This window comes from Emys orbicularis, chromosome 4 (genome assembly GCF_028017835.1).
Source record: "Emys orbicularis isolate rEmyOrb1 chromosome 4, rEmyOrb1.hap1, whole genome shotgun sequence".
Taxonomy (NCBI): Eukaryota; Metazoa; Chordata; order Testudines; family Emydidae; genus Emys; species Emys orbicularis.
Genome location: NC_088686.1, coordinates 89,714,364 through 89,736,580, shown reverse-complemented (window position 1 = coordinate 89,736,580; position 22,217 = coordinate 89,714,364). Strand labels below are relative to the sequence as shown.

General features: G+C 41.2%; 1 protein-coding gene across 1 annotated transcript in view; it reads right to left on the bottom strand.

The window, feature by feature from the left end:
• The window catches only part of GAS2 (growth arrest specific 2), a 131,791-nt gene that overhangs the window by 67,120 nt on the left and 42,454 nt on the right, over nt 1-22,217 (bottom strand). The window contains exons 3-4 of the mRNA XM_065404432.1: nt 20,127-20,268; nt 6,779-6,842 (exon numbers count right to left, since the gene is read on the bottom strand). Of these exons, the coding sequence (XP_065260504.1) occupies nt 6,779-6,842; nt 20,127-20,268 (206 nt within the window). The remainder of the gene's footprint in view (nt 1-6,778; nt 6,843-20,126; nt 20,269-22,217) is intronic.

The following is a 22,217-nucleotide window of genomic DNA, read 5'->3' as shown; positions in this document are numbered from 1 at the left end:
AACAGCGGTTCACAGTCAATGGAAACAGCCCCAGCACCTGCATCGCTTCCAGAGGGACCAAGCCCCAGTCCACAGTCCAAGGAGGAACTGATGTCTCCAGCATCAAGGGAACAGTTCCAGGCCGAGCAGGAAGCAGATGACAGCCTTCAGAAAGCTTGGGCGGCGGCGCGGAGCACCCCACCGCCTCTCAGCTCTTCTAACCGATCCCGGTTTGTTGTAGAAAAAGGACTTTTATACAAGGAGACTCTTTCTGGTGGGCACCAGGAAGACTGGCATCCTCAAAGACAGCTGGTAGTTCCCACTAAGTATCGGGTAAAGCTCTTGAGCTTAGCCCATGATCATCCCAGTGGCCATTCTGGGGTGAACAGAACCAAAGACCGGTTGGGGAAGTCCTTCCACTGGGAGGGAATGGGCAAGGACGTTGCTAATTATGTCCGGTCTTGTGAGGTGTGCCAATGAGTGGGAAAGCCCCAAGACCAGGTTAAAGCCCCTCTCCAGCCACTACCCATAATTGAGGTCCCATTTCAGCGAGTAGCTGTGGATATTCTGGGTCCTTTCCCAAAGAAGACACCCAGAGGAAAGCAGTACGTACTGACTTTCATGGATTTTGCTACCCGATGGCCGGAAGCTGTACCCTTAAGCAACACCAAGACTAAAAGTGTGTGCCAGGCATTAGCAGACATTTTTGCCAGGGTAGGTTGGCCCTCCGACATCCTTACAGATTCGGGAACTAATTTCCTGGCAGGGAACATGAAAAACCTGTGGGAAGCTCATGGGGTGAATCACTTGGTTGCCACCCCTCATCACCATCAAACCAATGGTCTGGTGGAGAGGTTTAATGGAACTTTGGGGGCCATGATACGTAAATTTGTAAATGAACACTCCAATGATTGGGACCTAGTGTTGCAGCAGTTGCTTTTTGCCTACAGGGCTGTACCACATCCCAGTTTAGGGTTTTCACCATTTGAACTTGTGTATGGCCGCGAGGTTAAGGGGCCATTACAGTTGGTGAAGCAGCAATGGGAGGGGTTTACGCCTTCTCCAGGAACTAACATTCTAGACTTTGTAAGCAACTTACAAAACACCCTCCGACACTCTTTAGCCCTTGCTAAAGAAAACCTAAAGGATGCTCAGGAAGAGCAAAAGGCCTGGTATGATAAACATTCCAGAGAACGGTCCTTCAAAGTAGGAGACCAAGTCATGGTCTTAAAGGCGCTCCAGGCCCATAAAATGGAAGCGTCGTGGGAAGGACCATTCACGGTCCAGGAGCGCCTAGGAGCTGTTAACTATCTCATAGCCTCCCCCACCTCCAACATAAAGCCTAAGGTATACCATGTTAATTCTCTTAAGCCCTTTTATTCTAGAGAATTAAACGTTTGCCAGTTTACAGCCCAGGAAACTGATGACGCGGAGTGGCCTGCAGGTGTCTACTATGAAGGAAAAAGGAATGGTGGCGTGGAAGAGGTGAACCTCTCCACGACCCTGGGACGTCTGCAGCGACAGCAGATAAAGGAGCTGTGCACAAGCTTTGCACCGATTTTCTCAGCCACTCCAGGACGGACCGAACGGGCATACCACTCCATTGACACAGGTAATGCTCACCCAATTAGAACCCCATCCTACCGGGAGTCACCTCATGCCCAAGCGGCTATACAAAGGGAGATCCAGGACATGCTACAGATGGGTATAATCCGCCCCTCTAGCAGTGCATGGGCATCTCCAGTGGTTCTAGTTCCCAAACCAGATGGGGAAATACGCTTTTGCGTGGACTACCGTAAGCTAAATGCTGTAACTCGTCCTGACAACTATCCAATGCCACGCACAGATGAGCTATTGGAAAAATTTGGACATGCCCAATTCATCTCTACTTTAGACTTAACCAAAGGGTACTGGCAAGTACCACTAGATGAACCCGCTAAGGAAAGGTCAGCCTTCGTCACCCAGGCAGGGGTGTATGAATTCAATGTACTTCCTTTCGGGTTGCGAAATGCACCCGCCACTTTCCAAAGACTTGTAGATGGTCTCCTAGCGGGATTGGGAGAATCTGCAGTTGCCTACCTCGATGATGTGGCCATTTTTTCTGATTCATGGACAGAACACCTGGAGCACCTGAAAAAAGTCTTCAAGCACATCCGGCAGGCAGGACTAACTGTTAAGGCTAAAAAGTGTCAAATAGGCCAAAACAGAGTGACGTACCTGGGGCACCAGGTGGGTCAAGGAACTATAAATCCCCTACAGGCCAAAGTGGATGCTATCCAAAAGTGGCCGGTTCCAAAGTCAAAGAAACAGGTCCAATCCTTCTTAGGCTTGGCCGGATATTATAGGCGATTTGTACCACACTACAGCCAAATCGCCGCCCCGCTGACAGACCTAACCAGAAAGAAACAGCCAAATGCAGTTCAGTGGACTGATAAGTGTCAAAAGGCCTTTAACCAGCTTAAGGCAACCCTCATGTCTGACCCTGTGCTAAGGGCCCCAGACTTTGACAAACCGTTCCTAGTAACCAGCGAGGCGTGGGAGCAGTTTTAATGCAGGAAGGACCGGATCAAAAATTCCATCCTGTCGTGTTTCTCAGCAAGAAACTGTCTGAGAGGGAAAGCCATTGGTCAATCAGCGAAAAGGAATGCTACGCCATTGTGTACGCGCTGGAAAAGCTACGCCCATATGTTTGGGGACGGCGTTTCCAACTACAAACAGACCATGCTGCGCTACAGTGGCTTCATACCGCCAAGGGAAATAACAAAAAACTTCTTCGGTGGAGTTTAGCTCTCCAAGATTTTGATTTTGAAATACAACACATTTCGGGAGCTTCTAACAAAGTGGCTGATGCACTCTCCCGGGAAAGTTTCCCAGAGTTAACTGGTTAACAATTGTTCTTGTAATGAAACATATTGTTAGTTTTTATATAATCAGTAGTATGTCTAAAGGTACATGTGTCTTGTTAACTCTGTTTTCTCCTAGAACTCCAGGAAGAAATCACAGCCAGTGTGGAACCGAATGTCCAACACTATCTGTGATTTGGGGGGGCGTGTCATAACTATAAAGGGAAGGGTAACAGCTCTCCTGTGTACAGTACTAAAATCCCTCCTGGTCAGAGACTCCAAAATCCTTTTACCTGTAAAGGGTTAAGAAGCTCGGGTAACCTGGCTGACACCTGACCCACAGGACCAATAAGGGGACAAGATACTTTCAAATCTTGGGGGGGGGGGGGAAGGCTTTTGTGTGTGCTCTTTGTTTTAAGGGGTTGTTGGCTCTTGGGACTGAGAGGGACCAGACATCAATCCAGGTTCTCCCCATCTTTCTAAACAAGTCTCTCTTATTTCAAAATTGTAAGTAAAAGCCAGGCAAGGCGTCTTAGATTTACTTTGTTTTTCTCAACTTGTAAATGTACCTTTTACTAGAGTGCTTATCTTTGTTTGCTATACTTTGAACCTAAGACAGAGGGGGTTCCTCTAAGCTCTTTAAGTTTGATTACCCTGTAAAGTTATTTTCCATACTGATTTTACAGAGATGATTTTTACCTTTTTCTTTAATTAAAAGCCTTCTTTTTAAGAACCTGATTGATTTCTCCTTGTTTTAAGATCCAAAGGGGGGTTGGATCTGTATTCACCAGGAGTTGGTGAAAGGAAGGAGGGGGGAAGGGTCAATTTCTCCTTGTTTAAGATCCAAGGAGTTTGGATCTGTATTCACCAGGGAATTGGTGAAAGGTTTCTCAAGGCTTCCCAGGGAGGGAATTCTTGAGATGGTGGCAGCGGACCAGAGCTAAGCTGGTAGATAAGCTTAGAAGTTTTCATGCAGGCCCCTACATTTGTACTCTAAAGTTCAAAGTGGGGATACAGCCTTGACAGCTACCAAGACACAACATGGCCCAATGTTTAGGTTCTGTTTTGATAAGAAACCAAAAAAGTCAGGCAGTTTAACGGCTATCTCCCCCTGATTAGGACCTGCTTCTCTTCTCAGTAATACAGATATAAAGTAGTGTAGCTCCATTGAAGTCAATGGAGTTACACTGATGTAAGCAAAAGGGGAATCAGACCCTTGATCAGCAAAATAAGTAATCTGAAAATCTCCTGAGAAACTCCCTCAGACAAATTCAGCTGTCAGTTATGGTCTGGAGTAATTCCACTGATGTCAATAGTTACTCTAAATTTACACCTGTTTAAATGAAATCAGATTTTTTTTCTCTCTGTTTCCTCTACATTCCAGTTACAGCTGAAAAAAAAAGTCTCCGGTCTTTACAGAACCTTAAAAGGTTTGTTTCTAGAAAGAATGCCAGTTTAATAGGGTGAGGGGAAGGTTTTGGTTTCCCCCACAAAAAAACCATCTGTACTATTTATCACTCAGTAAAGGCCTGATCCAACTCCCATTCAAATCAGTGGAAAGACCCACTAGTCAGTGGCTTGACTAGGAGTTCAATCAGGCCCTAAACACTGAAATCTGAGAAAATAGTTTTTGAGGATTTCATAGGTGATTTTTAATGGTGAATGGATGATCTCTCCAAACACCTCCTTGTACTTTTGGAGGAGGAAGAAAAATGTATTTATAACTGCTCAGTGTCTCTTCCTTTCCTAATTCCTTAGGACTCTGTAGAAGCTCCTTTTTAATGTTATATCTTTGAGATTCCTGTTCTGAAAAGCAGGCCCCACAGACTGTTAGTTCAGTTAGTTCGATCTTCAGAGTGAACAGAGCTTTAAAAAGCAAGAAAGATGTCTGTTTAACATCTTATTGTTCCTCCTGGGTAATTTAAAGCAATAGCTATAGCAGAGATCGGTTTATTAAAATGCTTTCTTCTTTGTTAAATCCAGCCAACATACAAAACACAGAGTCTATTCAAATCACTCGTCTCCCACGTAGCTCAGATTTTAGCACACTTAAAGCAAGAACGCCATTAGATACTTGTCATTTAAATGACATAACCCTGTTATGTTACCCCTTCCAGCATTTCCTGTGCATCTTGAAAACTTACTAGGCTGTGGAGAGTTTGCAAATCCTATATTGGGATAGGATTTTTTTAGGGGGGAGGAAAAGGAATAAGTCAAAATGGGAAGAAGGTGTTGCCTGTTACTCTGCTCCCAGGTTGGTTAAAATATGAGCCATATGTGAAAGGGAAGGGGCTTGGAAGGCTTTGTGTGCTAAGGTAGCCCCACCTTTCCAGCCCTGGCAATCATGCATGGTAGGGAGCAGGGCTTTAAAAAGGAAGGCGCTTCAGTCAGCAAGGGAGGAAGCCCTGAGAAAGGAGTGGCTCCTGTGCAGCAGGAGTAACCATCATGCAAGAAACTCCCCCAGCTCTGTGAGGAGTCCAGAGACCCCTGGGGCAACCCTGATAGGGAAAGACTGACTTGGCTACCCAGCTGTAAGGACTCCAACAAAGTAAGTACCCCTGAAGTAAGGTGGTGCCACAAACATTTTTGCTTTTTTATTGATCCAAGGCGGGGCCTTATTTTGTGTTGAATCTGAACTTTTGTTTTCCCCCCACCTGGAAACAAAGTAAGCAGGCCCACAAGGTGGGGTCCACTGCAAGGATTAGGAGGCTGTGGCCTTTACTAGGCCAACCCATGGTGACAACTGGGCGTGCTGAGGGGCCCCAGCCCAGCTAGGGCTGTGCCCCAGAGAGAGACTTTCTTTACACCGTATCTTGATACTTTTTTTTTTTAAACATTAAATTCCCATTGACTGCATGGGATGATAAAATGAAGAGTATCTTTTATAAACCAAAATAAACAGGCATGGTCTTTTTTTTTTTTTTTTTAAAAGCGAAGTTGTGCTTAATAAGTGATAGCACGATATGGCTTGGAATTTGTTTTTACACCTAAAGGATACACTGCTATGAAAGAGTACAAATGGGAAAACCCAGGATATACAAACTTAAGTTAAAGAAGTCAAGTGCAGCTGGCAAAATTCTACATTCGTTCCCATGCAATCCCCATTGGAATGGGGTTGCCTGGGAGTGAGGGAACAATTTAGTGAAGGTGCTTTTCAAGATATTAATGAATTTAAAGCAAACTTTTTCTTAAAAACAAAGAATGATACCTTGTTGAGTTATAATGCCCTAGGACTAGCTTGTGACATCCTTACTAACATTGAAAATACCTTACTCCATAAGTAGCCCCTTTGATTTCACGTAAGGGACTACAAGTTCACTGTGACTATGTAAGGATATCGCAATCTGACCTCTACGAATAAAGCATAGACAGAATCTAGCAAGAGCAATAGTTGTCTTAGTAGCAGAGATTCAATCTCTGAGCTTGATTCTTATCTTAGACTGGTGCAAATCAGGAGTAACTCCACTGAAGTCAATGAGGTTACAGCCAGAGTAAATGAAATCAGATCTAGGCTATCTGAAGGCAGATTCTACTACCACCGAGGTCAGTGGGAAAATGTTCATTGACCTCAGTGGGATCAGGGTTATATGCTAATATAGAAGATTTAGAGAGAAAATAGTTTAAATTAGTTACAGAGACAACATGATTATAAGGAGTAAGAATTGAACAACTTTATTTAGAAAAATCCTGTTCTAATTTTAAACTTCTTTTCATATCAGTTTCCCCCTTGCAATATGAAGACAGCAGAAAAATCTTACTGCTATATTAAGGGAGATTTGATTATATTCTTTGAACAACTGCCCACAAGATGTTCTTGTGTAACTATCAGTGGGTGTTTGCCTTGACCTTGGCCAGTGTAAATGTTAACATGAAGATGCACTGAGTTAGTAAGTCTCTCAGTAGTCACTGCTGTCAAAATATAAATATTTTTTAATTCTCTAAATATTTTCACCTACCTGGCTGCAATCCTTCCAAGTTCCAGCAAACAAAGGCACACTTCTCTGGGCTGCTTGTGGAGGACTGCAAAAGCAAAATGAAGATAGAAAATATTTACAATAAAGGGTATTTTAAGGGTTTCAGTAATAAACAGATCCCAGCTTACTAATGGCTGTCAATAGCATGTTAGTCCTGAATGCCTCTTTTAGGCAAAACTGCCATTGGCTTCCAAGATATTTTTGCCTGAATAAAGAGTTCAGGATTAAGACCCAAGATGTAGCATTTCCAAAGGAGCTTCCAACTCCCACTGAATTTCCCTTAGGGTCCTTTGAAAATCCCAGCCTAGATCATCAAAGCTTGGTTTATACAATTTGGTATAATACAGCCTACCTATCGCCATTATACATTAAATGGAGGGCTCCTAAAGAACATTAAAAACTAATGAAATGTCAAAGGGTTCTGGATCACTTTTTATAAACTAAAAAGATGTATTCCGAAGGAAACCGTTTTTCTTCCTCTGCATAAATGAGCAAATATTAAAATTATATTAGTGAAGACAAATCCTTCTATAAACTTGATCCTGTATTACTTGTGCACTCAAGCACTCCCTCTGAATACAATGTGCGTTTAGGGTAATCAAGGAAGTCACTCAGCTCTTGAAAAGAAAGCTACTTATCTGTAAATCTTGTTCTCTGAAGATATGCATCTATGCAAGTTGCCATGCTTGGGTCCAGTGCAAGACCTGGGGGGAGTAGGGGGGAGTTCCCATAGCTTTTAAGCTTTGGAGGCAGCTGCAGTACCTCATGGACCACTCAGTCAGGTACTTTTGGAAGCACCATCATGTTCCAATATCAATTCCTTTAAAAACTTGGAGACGGTAACTCCCCCCTGCCCCCAAAAAGGCACAGTAAAAGGAAAAATAAGGAAAAATATACAAAAAATCTGAGGAGAGAAGTGTGGGTGATGAGCAATCCATTTGGAAGTATAGCTTCAGAGGATAAGAATTATAGGTACCTTGTTTTCTTTTCTCCAGAGATACCTGTCTTAGTGGAATCCTGCTCTTGGGGATAAATTCAGACCTTGGTGTAAATGGACAAGTTTCCCCTTGTCTAATGGAATATTTGCCTTCTTACTCCAGGGCTCAATTTGGCACCTGAAGAATAAATTAATTCTGAACCAGAAGACCAGTGGCAGAGAAATCGGTCTACCTCGGTTGTGTTCATGAGAGCTTAGATAGCTGTTATATGAACATTTAGGGAATGTTCTGACTCATTTGACTTAGCCAGGTGAAAAACACCTCCCAATAGGTGCCTCAGAGGCTAAAAATTTTAAGTCAAGGAAGTTTTCATCTTCTCCTACATGCTGTACACAGGGACCTCTGAGTGGGAACTGCTGAGATAGATATCTCTGAATATAATTAATACAAAGTTGGACAGATCCTCAGCTGATGTAAATTGGTATAACTCTATTGATATCAATGGAACTATGACAATTTACTCAGCTGAGGATCTGTCCCAATGACTTTTGGGATTGTATATTCAGCAATACTTTGAAAAAATATATATGCATTTCCCCCTAGAATCTGAACCAAAAATATTTCCAGAAGGAAAACTGCATAGCAGAAAAATTAAGTGGCAAGGTATTGGGAATAGAATTTCCATTCTACTGCCATCTGTTATTAGACATATCAGAGATGTAAAAAAAGACCTGGACACTCCATCCTTCCTAATATTATTCCTTGCCATAAACTAATTCAGGGATGGAAGACATAATCTTACTGAGAAACCAATATGTTAAATAAATTTTAAAAAAGTACACCGATGGCCCAGACATACATTCTGCTGCTTCCACCTGAAAACTGTTTCAACATAATCAATATGTTAAATGTATCTTAATGCTAAGAAATATATAAATATACAGCAAGAACACACTGGATAAACCAGTTCTGGAAATATCTTGGTGGAGTATAGGGGGCAAATATTTTTGACCTCTACTTTACATCTGCACACATCTGATGTAAGGCTGGGCAGGGGGGACTGCATTTTGGGGGGAAGTATTTGTAAACATAAGAAGAAGGTTTGAATGAAGGACATAAAGTCTCTGCCAATGCTCAAACTTCTACTTCTTAAATGAAAACAATGTGCTCCAGTGAATCTGACCCACAATGCTCCAGACACATTTCATGCATTTCACAATGAACAATGTGAAAGAGTGAAATCATTGTTAGAGCATGACAAGCTGTGCAGGCAATAACCAACCATAAAAACAAACATCTGGTGATGTGATAAGAATATGGTGATACAGTATTTCTAACAGCAAAATGTTAGCATTCCTAAGGACTATACCAGCATGCACGTTCATGAACTTCAGGGGAAAACAAAGGCCATTCTGTATAGAATACAGTACCCACTGGAAATAGTTTAGATTCTCAAAACAGAATTCTTATATTTTTTACAACTAGTGCTTTTAAATGGACTATTAGCTAACAAGGCAATGTGGTCAGGATTTAAGGCAAAGTTCTGAAAGTCAGAAGACGTGGGTTCCATTCCTACCTCTGTTACAGACCTCTTATGTGAACTTGAGAAAGTCTCTAAAGCCAAAATTTGCAGAAGTGAGCAATGATTGTGGGTGCCTTTTCTAGATACTCAATTTGAGATGCCTTCTGTCTCAAACTGGAGGTACTCAATATTAGTATCCACTTTTTGAAAGGTGGCTGCTACTCTACACATTTTCCCTCTGCAAAATGGGGGGAACAAAACCTCCTTTTCTCACAGAAATGCTGTGGGGCTAAATTCAGTGTTTGTAAAGTGCTTTAAGATCTTTGATGGAAGGTGTGATAGAAGGTGTGGAAATCTTCTAAACTTTTTATGCCAGTGTGACTTTCATTTATGTTATCCTTTGACAATGATGTAAGCAGGTATTTCAGAGTGTAAATGTGGAACTGAACAGGAAAACCTGTGTCTGTCTTCGTGATTTTGAGGAAAATGCCCATGCATTGTCTGCACTGGAGCAAGGTAGGAATCCTGTTTAATGTGTCTGCGTTCAAGGGTTAAAAAGCAGTTCCTTGATACCAGTACATACATATATTCAGTAACAAGTAATACAGTTCATGGATTAGAGGAAATTCCTCTTTGGAGTGAGCGATTACAGACTCAGATGGAAATCTTACATCTGTACCTGTGGTATGCTGTTGCTTCCTGTGGGAACTGTATTCATAATTTTCTGAATTACTTACTGGAATCTAACTTAATGTATGTTTCTAAATTATTACCAGTACCTCAACTTTCTGACCTGAAAGGTTACCTGATCCTTCAAACACTGAGTGGCAAATACAAGTTTGCTAAATACCAGATTTATTGTAATTGTAGCAATAGACATTCATCTTGATAAAGAAAGCATCATAAGGAACAAAATAAGACTCAATGGGCCAAAATAATTCATGTTATAACTCGACTGATGTCTATAGAGTTACACCAGGGATGAGTGTGGTCCCTTATGTCTTCATTTAGGGGAAACTTCTCTTCTCATTTACAACCCAGGTCAATGTACTAGATGGATGGATGGATGGATGTAAAAAAGGAGACATTTGTATTTTCCTGCCAACAATTCACTCTGTCCTTAAGAAGTGCATCATTTAGCATATGTAGATTCTTTAATTATATAGTTTATATGGCAGTTTAATCCCTCTCAAGCAGTTTGAATAAAAATATACATTTGTGATTCATCTGTTCTGATACCTAAGTTTCCTCCCTTGTGTTTGATGTTCATTTTCTTATCACATATATTCAATGCATTTCTAATAATAATTTCAAGACAATATTATTAAACGAGCACTAACACACTTTGTATTATCACATACATGTAACATTTATGACATCCAAAAACCTACATTAAAAACTGTTAGGGTTGCAAAATCAAGCACTTCATAGTCAGAAAAAGACAGAAATAAGGCTGCCTATGCAAACTTAATTTGACCCCCTTGTGCATTGGCATATGCCAAAGGCTTTAATTTACATGATCACATACTACTTTTTCCAAAGGATCTCTGACTCATTCAGTGCACAGGATGGATGGTATTGTCCATTTAAAAAAAAATCCTCATCATTCAGTGTGTGGCCGCATGCATTATTCACTGCACACTATCCAAACCCTGCACTGAATACAGAATTACTAGTTTCCTTCTAGGCTTTTCTGTGGTGCTGTCATCTTAGCGTTTTACAACATTAATGAATTTATCTTCACAACACCCATGTAAGGTAAGGTGGTATTATTATCCCCATTTTATACATGGAAATGGAGCCATAGAATTAAAGCCAAACTTGTCAACTAATTTGGGATGCCCTATATGAGATAATTAGGGTCTTATGTTTCAGAGTATGTAGCATTTCCTAGCACCCATTGCCCTCTGATACAGTTGTGAGTGCTCAACACTTCCACAGATCAGACCCCAGTGTTTCAAGTCAGGCACCCAGAAATGAAGAATACGCAATCAGCAACCACACCGGTGAAATTTTTGGTTTAAGTGATTTTCCCAGCAGCACACAGGAACTCTGTTCTCCAGGGTGCCATTCAACTGCTTTAGCCATTAGTCTGTCCTTTCTCTTCCTACAATCCCCTTATTCATTCAGAACACACCTTCCAACTTCTGCAACAAATGAGGCTTTGGCCCTTCAGCCTCCTTCACTACACAAGGCTGATTTGTTCCCAGAATACAAACCGTCCTGGGCACTGAATGAGGGAGTGGTCCTGTAGGAAAAAAATGGTATCTGAACATGTAATTAAAGACTGTCATAAAGCATATGTTCACGAGGGCTGAATTAAGGTTACAAGGGCAGCCTTAATTTGAGCATTTTCTTAATTCTGAGTGCTTGACTTTCCAACCTTAAAGTTCAATTAATGTAGGTTTTTGGGATGCAATTTCCTAACTTTTTTAAAAAAATGTAAATATAGAAAAAACAATTTCATCTTGTGAAACCATATTGCCCCTCCCCCCTCCCATATGGGTCATCAGCAGGATGGGGATCTTCATCCCCCACTTGAGCAAAGGGAATAACTGGTAATAGTAGAAGGCTGTTATCTTCTATGTGGGCCTCCCACTAGACAGGGATGGAGATTCACACTTTGCAAGTTTCACAGCTATTTGCTAGACAGCAAAGGACTGTTGAGTACAAAGTCCTTTAGGTTTTCTAGAGAAGTGTTCTCTAATAGTTACAGACTCTTCTGCACCTGTCCCCTGCCCTCCACCCCAGCCTTTCCCTGTCCCATTCTGCTCTTATTCCCTCCTCCCCAGCTCCTACATACATTTCTCAGCTTCTCCCCAACAACTCCTGCCCCATCCCCCGATGCCACAGCTCCTGCCCATCCTTCTCCCACTTGTGTCCTCCCCCACCCTGGCTCTTCCCTCACCCCCTTGTCTTTAATCCTCCCCTCTGCTCCTGCCCCTTTCTCCCACTGCTGGATCCTGTTCCTAACTCTCCCCAGGCTTCTATCACGTTCCTCCCTCACCTCTTATCCCTATCACCCCATCCTACATCTTTTCCTCCTCCCACCCCTGTTTGTCACTCCTCTGCACTTGAGTCAGGCTATTTCTTCTTTCCCCATCTCACTATCTGGATGCCAGCAAGGGAGCATTCAGAATGCAGGAGAGACAGTTTGCAAGTCTGTGCCTAGCACCACAGAAGGCCCCAGTATCTGGGAAGAGTAATTGCAGGGAAAGTCCTGCTCAGCCCCTGCAGACTTGGCCTGGAACATACTCAGTCACTCTGTAGGGATGGCACCTGCAGTCTGGTCAGCATTTAGGAACTGTGAGGGGATGGAGCATACTCAGCTGAGACAGAATCTTCAGAAAACATAGCTGTTAAATTTTAAGAAGTCTCTATCAAGCATGTGAAACTTGTCAGAGGCTTATAACTTGGTCAAATCTGGGCAAATTTTCACTGAAATGGCAAAAATGACATCCCTGACACCACGGTGACCTGGCCCGCAAAATGCTCCAAAGTATAAAGGTGCTCGTTTTTATCAATAAAGCAATTTTAAGAATATTTTTAACATGGGCAAATAATATTTTCCCCTAACTCTCAGAAATGGATGAACCACTTCAGATGAAACTTTCCAAAAAAATTCAGCCTGAGGCAGAAATGCACCATGGAAGATTTCAGCCCAAACAGTTTGAGGCTGGCAAGTTATAAGCAGCTGAAAACAAGCTTTTATGGAAAGTGTCTGGCAACCTTAATTACGGGCCTCACTGCCTGCACTGCCTATTACAGCAGTTGGGTTGAATTTCCACTATTTGTGACTACAGTATTATGTCATTAATGTGGATTTTCCCTGACCTTTAAGGGGGAAATTTTCAAAAGCACAAATGAGATTTAGGAACTTACATCTCATTGACTTTCAGTGAGATTTAGGCCCATAACCCATATTTGTGCCTTTGAAAATCTCATTCTAAATGCCTGGTCCCCACCCCATAATCACCAAAGAGGTTTGTATCCTTTAACCTTCATAAATACCTAAGGGAAACAATCCCACATATTGGGACAATATTATGACAACAAAATAATAGTTAGTCTCCACCTTCCCCCAAACTCAATTTAGTTGTTCTGCACTGTGTTCAAGTTTCTCAGTGTTCCAGAAAGAGTGATAACATCACACTCTTATCTCAGTGAGCTACTTCACTATTTTTTTCACTATATTCAATTATAGTGTTGGTATATCTCTCAATCTGTAAAAGTTTTTCAAATGGGATGTATCATGACTTCTAAATCTCAACTGTGGTATAAGTATGGAATTAATTATGGAACATCTAAACACTTGAGATTTACTGGTATATATTAACGTAGTGCTAATAAAATAAGGTTCAAGGTGCTTCTATAGTCCTCAAAGTGACAAGACACGCTCAACAATGATGTGGATTGTTTAGACAAACACTGTGAAGGATAGAAACAAAGTCTTATTCTGATGCAAGTGGATATGAAATATAACCCGATATTTCAAATTGTAAATAGTCATTTGAAAAATAGTGGCATAGTCATAGATTTTATTTTGTTTTTACTTTCTTTTAAATGTGAAATCTGAGCAAATACTAAGAGTATTACAAAGAAAAAACTGCTCTACGTTGTGCATATAAAAATGTAAGCAGTAAATATTTGCTTGATATTTTTGACAGCAGTGAAAAAGCAACATTAGAGTAGAGGACATAGACATCTGTGTTTTATTCTACTACTAACATTAAAACTATGCAGACCACTGTTTAGAGAACCTACTCTACTAAAGGGTGGTCATTGTATTGCATCAAAAGAAGTCAATGTCAGACCTCTCTCTCTCTCTCTCTCTCTCTCTCTCACACACACACACACACACACACACACACGGAATATACAAGCACAAAGGATGAATAGAACAATACCATCAAACACACCTAAAACAAATCACACACATTAGCATGCTGGCACAGTTAATGGCAAACCCTTTTCTTGCGGTGTAGCTTCTTTTCGAAGAAACAGATGAAGAATATTCTTTGGCTCCACATCCTATAACCATCCAATAACATTAGAGTATAGACACAGTCATTGTTAACAAAGAGTCCTTAACTTTCTTAATTATGTGCATCAGGCTGAATTCTATCATTCTTACCCTGGCAAAACTCCTGTTGAGGCTAATGGGAGTTTTGCCAGAGTACAACATTCTTCAGGTCTAAGCCACATACCAAAATAACCTCAGTATTGAATGCAAACTTCTTCTAGTAAATTGCATTATCATAGTCTCATGGATCCACTGGCCTATATCCCTGCACAGGGGAACTTCTGCGGGATGTTGCAGGTGCAAATGCTACTACAACCCATGGACTGCAACACTCACTATTTGCCTATAGGACAAAAATTTGAACCATAGATAAGGTTGTTGCTGGTAAGTAATTCTAATCCCATATTCTTTAGATATGCTGTTTGTGAAAGACATGACTGAAAGGGACACTATGTTGGAGCACCAGTGCTGAGGAAGATGCAAGGAGTCTCCCCAACCCCCCCTCTTGTGCAACTGCATTGGGGCTGGTCAGAGTGGTACTGGTCAGTTGGGGCTGGTCAGTTGTAGTACTCGGGACTGTTCCATGCAAGTGTTAATACTGCTGATTTGATAAAGGGTTGAGGGAAGGGAGAAATGTGGTGTGAGAGAGAGAGATGCCGCTGGTAGTTCCTGGGTCTTGATGCATCAGTCCCCTCTACTGCTGGAGACATTACGCCTGATTCTTTCCTGCCTTGCTCCTTGTGCAGTCATACCTGTGCAAAGTGAGTATGACATGGTATCATTGAGCTCTAGTAGCATTTTATACCCACTTCACATGGGTGTAACTAACTACAAATCGGGAAAGGCAATGGCGAAAGAGACCTATTGGGCCAGCCTGAGGCACAAGGGCCCCAGAGTTCCGAATGAAGTGAGGCAACTCAGCTTCACAGACTCCTTTGTAGTGGAACAATGTAAGTCTAAAAAGGTCTAAAAGTATCTCATTTGACGATAAATTACTAAAGAGCAAACTATTTTATAAAAAGTAATGAGCTAGATTCTGTTCTCCATCGCTCTGGAGTAAATCAGAACTCACTTCTCTGACTCACACTGGTGTGAATGAGTGAGATCAGGTCCAGTGTGTCCACACACTATTTACACACTTCAGGATTTATACCCGTTAAGGACCTCTGTAAAATCAAGTTGCTTGTTGACATGATAATTGTACTTAGAAAAATAAATAGAATACATCGTTTCTTCTACTTCCTTACCAAAGATCCTGCATTCTCACCTTGGTCCCACAGGTGCTGAGCACTCTGGCCTTGCTCCAACAGAGCACTTAAGCTTGTGCTTATCCTTTAAGCACAGGAGCAATAGCTTTAAAAATATACAGGAAGTCCGAGGGGAGAAGTGTAGGTGACAGTGGTAATCCATTTGGATGTATATCTTTTGTTCTTAAATACATTACTGGATCAGATCCAGAGTGCTCAGTACCTTGCAGAATTGAGGCCTCCCTAACTCCCAAAACGCCCATTAAAATCAATAGTGTGTAGCCCTTTGGGGCAGTGATTATATCTGCTTCTGTATTTATACAGTGCCCAATTCTGAGGGAGGATATCTGTGAGTGATTATGGTCTAAGAAATAGATCATAATGGGAGTTTTGGATACACAGGGAATACATATTTGTGCCACTGTTATGATTTCCATGATTTATTAAATGATTTTTCCTCCCTCAAGGAGGAGGATCCAAATTTAATACAAATAATAATAAAATAATTTATATTAACTATTATTATTATTACTATTATTTATCAAATGTGTCCGCAGTTTTATTCCCTCCTGCAAGGGACTCAGGGCATTTTGCCATTATTTCATCATAAATTATTCAAACATTTTCAACAACTCAGAAACATTATCAAAATCATCCTCATAAAACCAAACACAGCAAAAACAGAAAATTAGAGCAAGAGCTTAGATTTAAATAGGACAAGGACAGGGAAATATTCTAAATATAGATGTAACAGTGGTTCTAATTAATTAAAGCAGGTTTTATATACCATAGGCAGGCAAGCAAGATAATAAAGAAGAGAGAGGGACACAAAATCAGGTAGACTGAGACCAATAAACTGAGGACCATGGAGACTAGATGAGCAAACATTTGCTATACCACTGACAATTTACACAGGTTTTACACATCAATTCGGTTTATAACCAAAAAACCCCCAAAAACTGTTACCTTAGCAACCACCCCATCTCCAGAGCTATTCAGTCTCAAAGACACAAAGATCTTTCATAAAGCAATGCAAACACCAGTATGTCATGTGCAGACATATCTCACCACTTCTATATTTCTTAGCTTCACTGAATTTTTATTTGCTGTCCAGAGGGAAAGTGAATGTAAAGGTCTATTACAGCAGTTGTTATTTCTACTGCATTGGCACTCGAAGGCCCTAATCAGAATAAAGATCCCATTGTGCTAAGAGCTCCAGCAAAAACCAGGTAAAAATACTAATTCTCATTGCTTGAAGCTCTATAATTAAATGGACACCATCAACCTGTGATCTAGTCAATTTCAGAAAAGGAGCTCAAATTAGTTTCAAGTCCTACATCTGACACGGAGTCACCCCTCAATTCTTCCAGGTGTTCTATCCATTAGCATGGATATCTTGCTAGACATTAATACTGTGACAGACCCAGACCAGTGGGGTACAGGAGTCTGGTAGAGGGCAAATATACTGGTCACTGGATGAGTAGTTTTCTGTTCGCTGAGTAACCAGAGCAGGGGCTGCACTAGAGTAATCAGAAACCTGCTAGAACCAGTTAAGGCAGGCAGGCTAATTAGGACACCTGGAGCCAATTAAGAAGAAGCTTCTAGAATCAATTAAGGCAGGCTAATCAGGGCACCTGGGTTTTAAAAAGGAGCTCACTTCAGTTTGTGGTGTGAGCGTGAGGAGCTGGGATCAAGAGGCGCAAGGAGCTGAGAGGGTGTGCTGCTGGAGGACTGAGGAGCACAAGCGTTATCAGACACCAGGAGGAAGGTCCTGTGGTGAGAATAAGGAAGGTGTTTGGAGGAGGCCATGGGGAAGTAGCCCAGGGAGTTGAAGCTGTCATGCAGCTGTTACAGGAGGTACTATAGATGGCTGCAGTCCACAGGGCCCTGGGCTGGAACCTGGAGTAGAGGGTGGGCCCGGGTTCCCCCCAAACCTCCCAATTGACCTGGACTGTGGGTTCTCCCAGAGGGGAAGGTCTCTGGGCTGTTCCCCAACCCACATGGTGAATCTCTGAGGCAAGAAAATCTGCCAATAAGTGCAGGACCCACTAAGATAGAGGAGGAACTTTGTCACAATACTCAAAAAGAGAAAAAAAAAAACCATAAACAGCAAAACATGTTTTTAATGGACCACTCAACCAGTCAACAAAAATGAGTTGCTTAATCAAGTTCTTCTAATAAAGGTTAATCTGAATTGTGCTTGATACATTCAGGAATACTTTAGCTTCATTTCTTGAGAGGAAGTTGTCCAATAAGGAAGGTCTCTTGTACTTGTATTTCAGTGGAATTGGAAGGGGCATGGCCAATGGCAGCACTGTGTCTGTGAGCTGGTGGGGGGGAGAGAGAGTATCCAGGGACTTAATCTTCACACAGATACCAGATTAGCCACAGATCCAGCTGTCGATCTCACAATATTCATACATTTAGGGGTCCATTCCTCTTGCTCCCCCATGTGTTTGCAAACCCCTCTGCCTCAGATATTCCACAGCTTCAGAGCTTTGGAAGTGTGATCATTTTGTTTGCCTTCCATGTGATTTTTTTTCCATGGGAGAAGGATGATTAACCCAAAAATACCATTAACCTACATAAAATGTGATAAGATACAATCCACATATCTTCAAAGCAATAGCCTCAAAACTGGTCTTTGTCAACACATTCAAAATTCTTCTCTGCCAAACATTTCCCCCCAAGGGATACACAACAGTTTTGTGTATTAAATAAAACAGTGTAAGAATAGAACAGATCAAGTGACAAGTGAAGCAAGATCCTTTCACAAATAATAGTGCTCAAAAAGCACAACACTAGAACAGAAGGGGAACAGATCAGTTGCAACAGAGATAAAGATTTTACTTATACAGTCAAAGACCTTTTGAGGACCTGAATACAGAAGCCTCTTGATGCAGTACAGTGTGTTCATTTATCTTCAGTACAAACAGATTAGTCTCATCGAAACAGCTTTAGGCTTTTATCTGAGTTCAGATCACAAGCAAACAATCGATTCTCTTCATCTTGTGTTTTCTACTGAAATGCAATCTTGAGGCAAAAAGTTGTCCTACATTTTCTTTCAAAAGAGAAGAGTAATAGGTATGAAGCATTATTAGGATGATGATTTAGCTGAAATAGTCCATTCTTGTAGTGGAGCAGCTGCAGGCACGAGTGTTGAATATCACTCTCCTCCAGGCAGTTGAGGAGTAATCAGCTGAAAAGAAGTCAGTGTGGGATGGGGAGAATAATTTCATATTCTCTCCCTTCCTGAGATATACCTACCAAATCTGTGGTATAATGGTGAATTTCCTGCAGCCAAAACTGTGAGCATGTTTGGACCCTACTCTCCAGAGACAAAAAGAATCGTCTTATTTGGTGAACTAAGGAGCAAGAATCCCAGGCCATTCTAATATCAGGGATTCGTACAATAAAAAAAATGTACCTGGCATAAAACACATCTTTGTGCAGGGGGCAAATACAAAGCCTGTGTACCTCCTAAGTCCTGCTTAAGTGGGATTTAAGTGGTGCATAGGTCTTGTGCCCATCCCTTGTGGGGTAGGGAGGGTGAATGCAGACTCAGGAGATATTACAATATCATCTTCCTCCTAATTTCTGTCACAGCTGCTCTTTTTAGTTTTATATTATCTTATTATTTATTATTATTATATCTATTACTACAAGATGAAATTCAGTTGTACTTTACTGCAGGTTTCAAACAGTGTCTAAACTTCAATGGATCTTGGTCCTGGTGCTTAATTAATTAAAATTTTCTGACCAATGGTAAAGTTCTAGTTCAGAAACAGTTTTTTTTTTTTCTTTTAACAATCCATTTTAACACAATGAGCCACAATGTCATGGAGCAATTTGGTCAGTAATGACTATTATGTATCTAAAAATGGAATGGTCTCACATATGTAGATATTAAAATATGACTAATTTTGAACATGTCCATTGCATGCTCTTAATGCTTATAAGTGTCTGTCCAGATGCACCCCCGCTGCCCTGGCACTCCATCAGGTTAGCAGTAAGTGGTGAGATCCAAAGCTCTAGACAGCTGTGGCCCAGCCAGGATATCACTGATAGGGGGCTGTCCTTTTAAAGGTTCCCCCTTCACCATTGGGTAGCAGTGGCCTAGGGCACTCGAGTGTCTAGTGCCATCCCTGACTGTGCAGTTCTTACTCAAACTGAACTGCCAGTGAAATAAATAGGAATTTTGATTGATTAAGGGCCACAGGTTGAGTGCCTGCAATATATTAAGCAACTTCATTTCCAGGTTTTAAAAACACTGTGTTGGTATTTTTCTTCCTATCATCTGTTCTTTTTTTTTTTTTTTAAATGAATATAGTATTTTGAAATGCTATTTAACCAGCTTTAGTGGATCGCACTATACTTCTAACATATGTGGCAAGGCACGTATGAAAGTTAACCATCTGCAAAATGTCCACCTGGACCAAAAAGATATTCAGTGGCCAATTCAATTTTAAATAGCAGTGCTTTTGCCTTATTGGTTTAATCCAATTCCCATTAAAATCAGTGTGAGCACAGCTGACCTTTTAGTTCTATAAAAGCAGAATTACTTTCAACATTGTCGATTACCATATAAGCAAGTACGTACCCAAGCCTTCTGATTCAAATAGGCATGTGTCGTCCACCCCCACATCTCTGCACCAGGATAAGAAATTTGCTGTGTTGTCTCGTGCAAAAAAAGACCCTGAAGGAGCATTGGCTTTGCATGGAATCTTCCGCACTGGCAGGGTCTATAAAAATAAAACAAAAAATCCTCATTCTAGTCATATGATATTTGGAATGGCAGTATTTGTACCTGGGGAACGTGAAATCACATCATGCAGCATAGATATATATGTATTGGGTCAACTGTCACTCTTGCTCACTCCCTAAAGAATTACAGCCAAAGATAAATAAATAGTACAATTTATTTGTCACAGAAGCGTTAGCCTGGCAGAGCTTTTAAAAGTACTAAGAGATTGACCCAAGATGTGAAGTTTGGATCTGGATCAGTACTAGAACTTTCCTCAAGTTTGGGAGCTTGGAATCCAGTGTTTTGGTTGAGCTAATAGAATAAGAAGTCAGCTGTTAAGTAAGGATCCAGATTTGGATCTGAACTTCCCCAAAATTTGGGGTCGATTGCTTGGGATCCAGTTTCTGGTCATTTATAAAGGTAACACTACAGTTTTGAAAATACTGTATTCACATCTTTCATTAGTAACCAAGAAACACCTTAGGAACAGGGGTAGTGATGCATGTGCTAGAGTCTCTGGGACTGTAAAATTCTTAACACTGGCAGTTTTGCACAATCTACACTCTGAACAGCTGACTTTACAAGCCCATTGAGTAAAGCATACACTATCATCCAGTACTTACAAAATCAAGGACTAGGATAGAGCCAGATTCTCATATCAGTGATACCAGAGTAATTCTAACTAAACACCATTGATTCCAAGGGAGTTACTCCAGACTTAGTCGGGCATAACTGAGATAAGAATCTGGTCCAAAAAGAATGACCAGCACAGAAAAATGGAGGGAGTGTTGTACCCTAGTTGCATTTGCAAGACATACATGCAAAGCTTCTATCGAAAATTTTAATTTTCATGTAAAGCTCATTTTTACGGTGTCAAAACCTATATATCTGCCACAGCAGGCCAAATAAACTGAGAAGTGACCATTGTTACCCCATAACTTTCCAAAGTTGCCCCATCACTGAGAAAGTCAGACCCCAAAATTGTTTTTATTGTGCAGCTTTGCCATTAAAGTGATTTATGGAGTAACTGCTTCTGTTCTGGAGCTGGTTGTTAGATCCAAGAGCCATTAACTAAAGAACTGAGAACATGCAAATGGTGTCTGTAGCAGTTTCCAATTCTGTGTCCAACAGTTACTATCAATAGTCCAAATAATTCTTGAAAGCATCACATAAAACACTGCAAGAAAAAAAAATCAAATGACTTTAGAAGGCTTTCACCTGACCCGCAGCTGCTGGCAGCACACTAATTACAGGATTTAGGAACAGCTGGCTTATGTGGGGCAGTCAGGATGGGTGGGAATCAAACACTTATCTTATTAAAGTCACTTGCAAGACTTCCATTGACTTCACCAAGACCAGGATTTGGCCCAATCTTTAAGAAATAATTCTATAAAGAACTCTGAGATGCAGTTTGTATAAAATGTTACACAGCAGTAATGTATAATCAAGATAATGCACCCAATTGTCTGGTCTAATATCACCTCTTTGTGCTGCCCCAATAGTACAAAGAAGCCATAAAGCTAGCCTAACCAGCCAACTCACAGTTTTTGCAAGATGTCTGCCCCTGCAAAACTGCCTTCTGGACTGTAGCCTAGAGCGTGTGGCCAGAGTGCTGCTATGTTCCAGCAACGCCCATCTCCAGAAACATCCAATAAGTGACAGGTACAGCTAGGAGTAACTCAGTAGCCGTGGGACTGAACCAGCCCCCAGTTGGACCAGAATAGGGAGAGAAGGGGTATAAAGGCCACATATATCCATGTTCCCACATGTCTGCTCCTGGGGTCCTGTGGCAAGCACAGTTTAGCTGAGTTCAAGAATTAGGCCCAATAATTTTGAGTTATACAGTTTTGAAAAAAGAAATTATTCCTTTTGTTAAGGACCAAAGGACGTAGTGTAGAACAGTGCAACTTCCCAAACATCACTAGTTTCACTAGTTTATTTTAAATA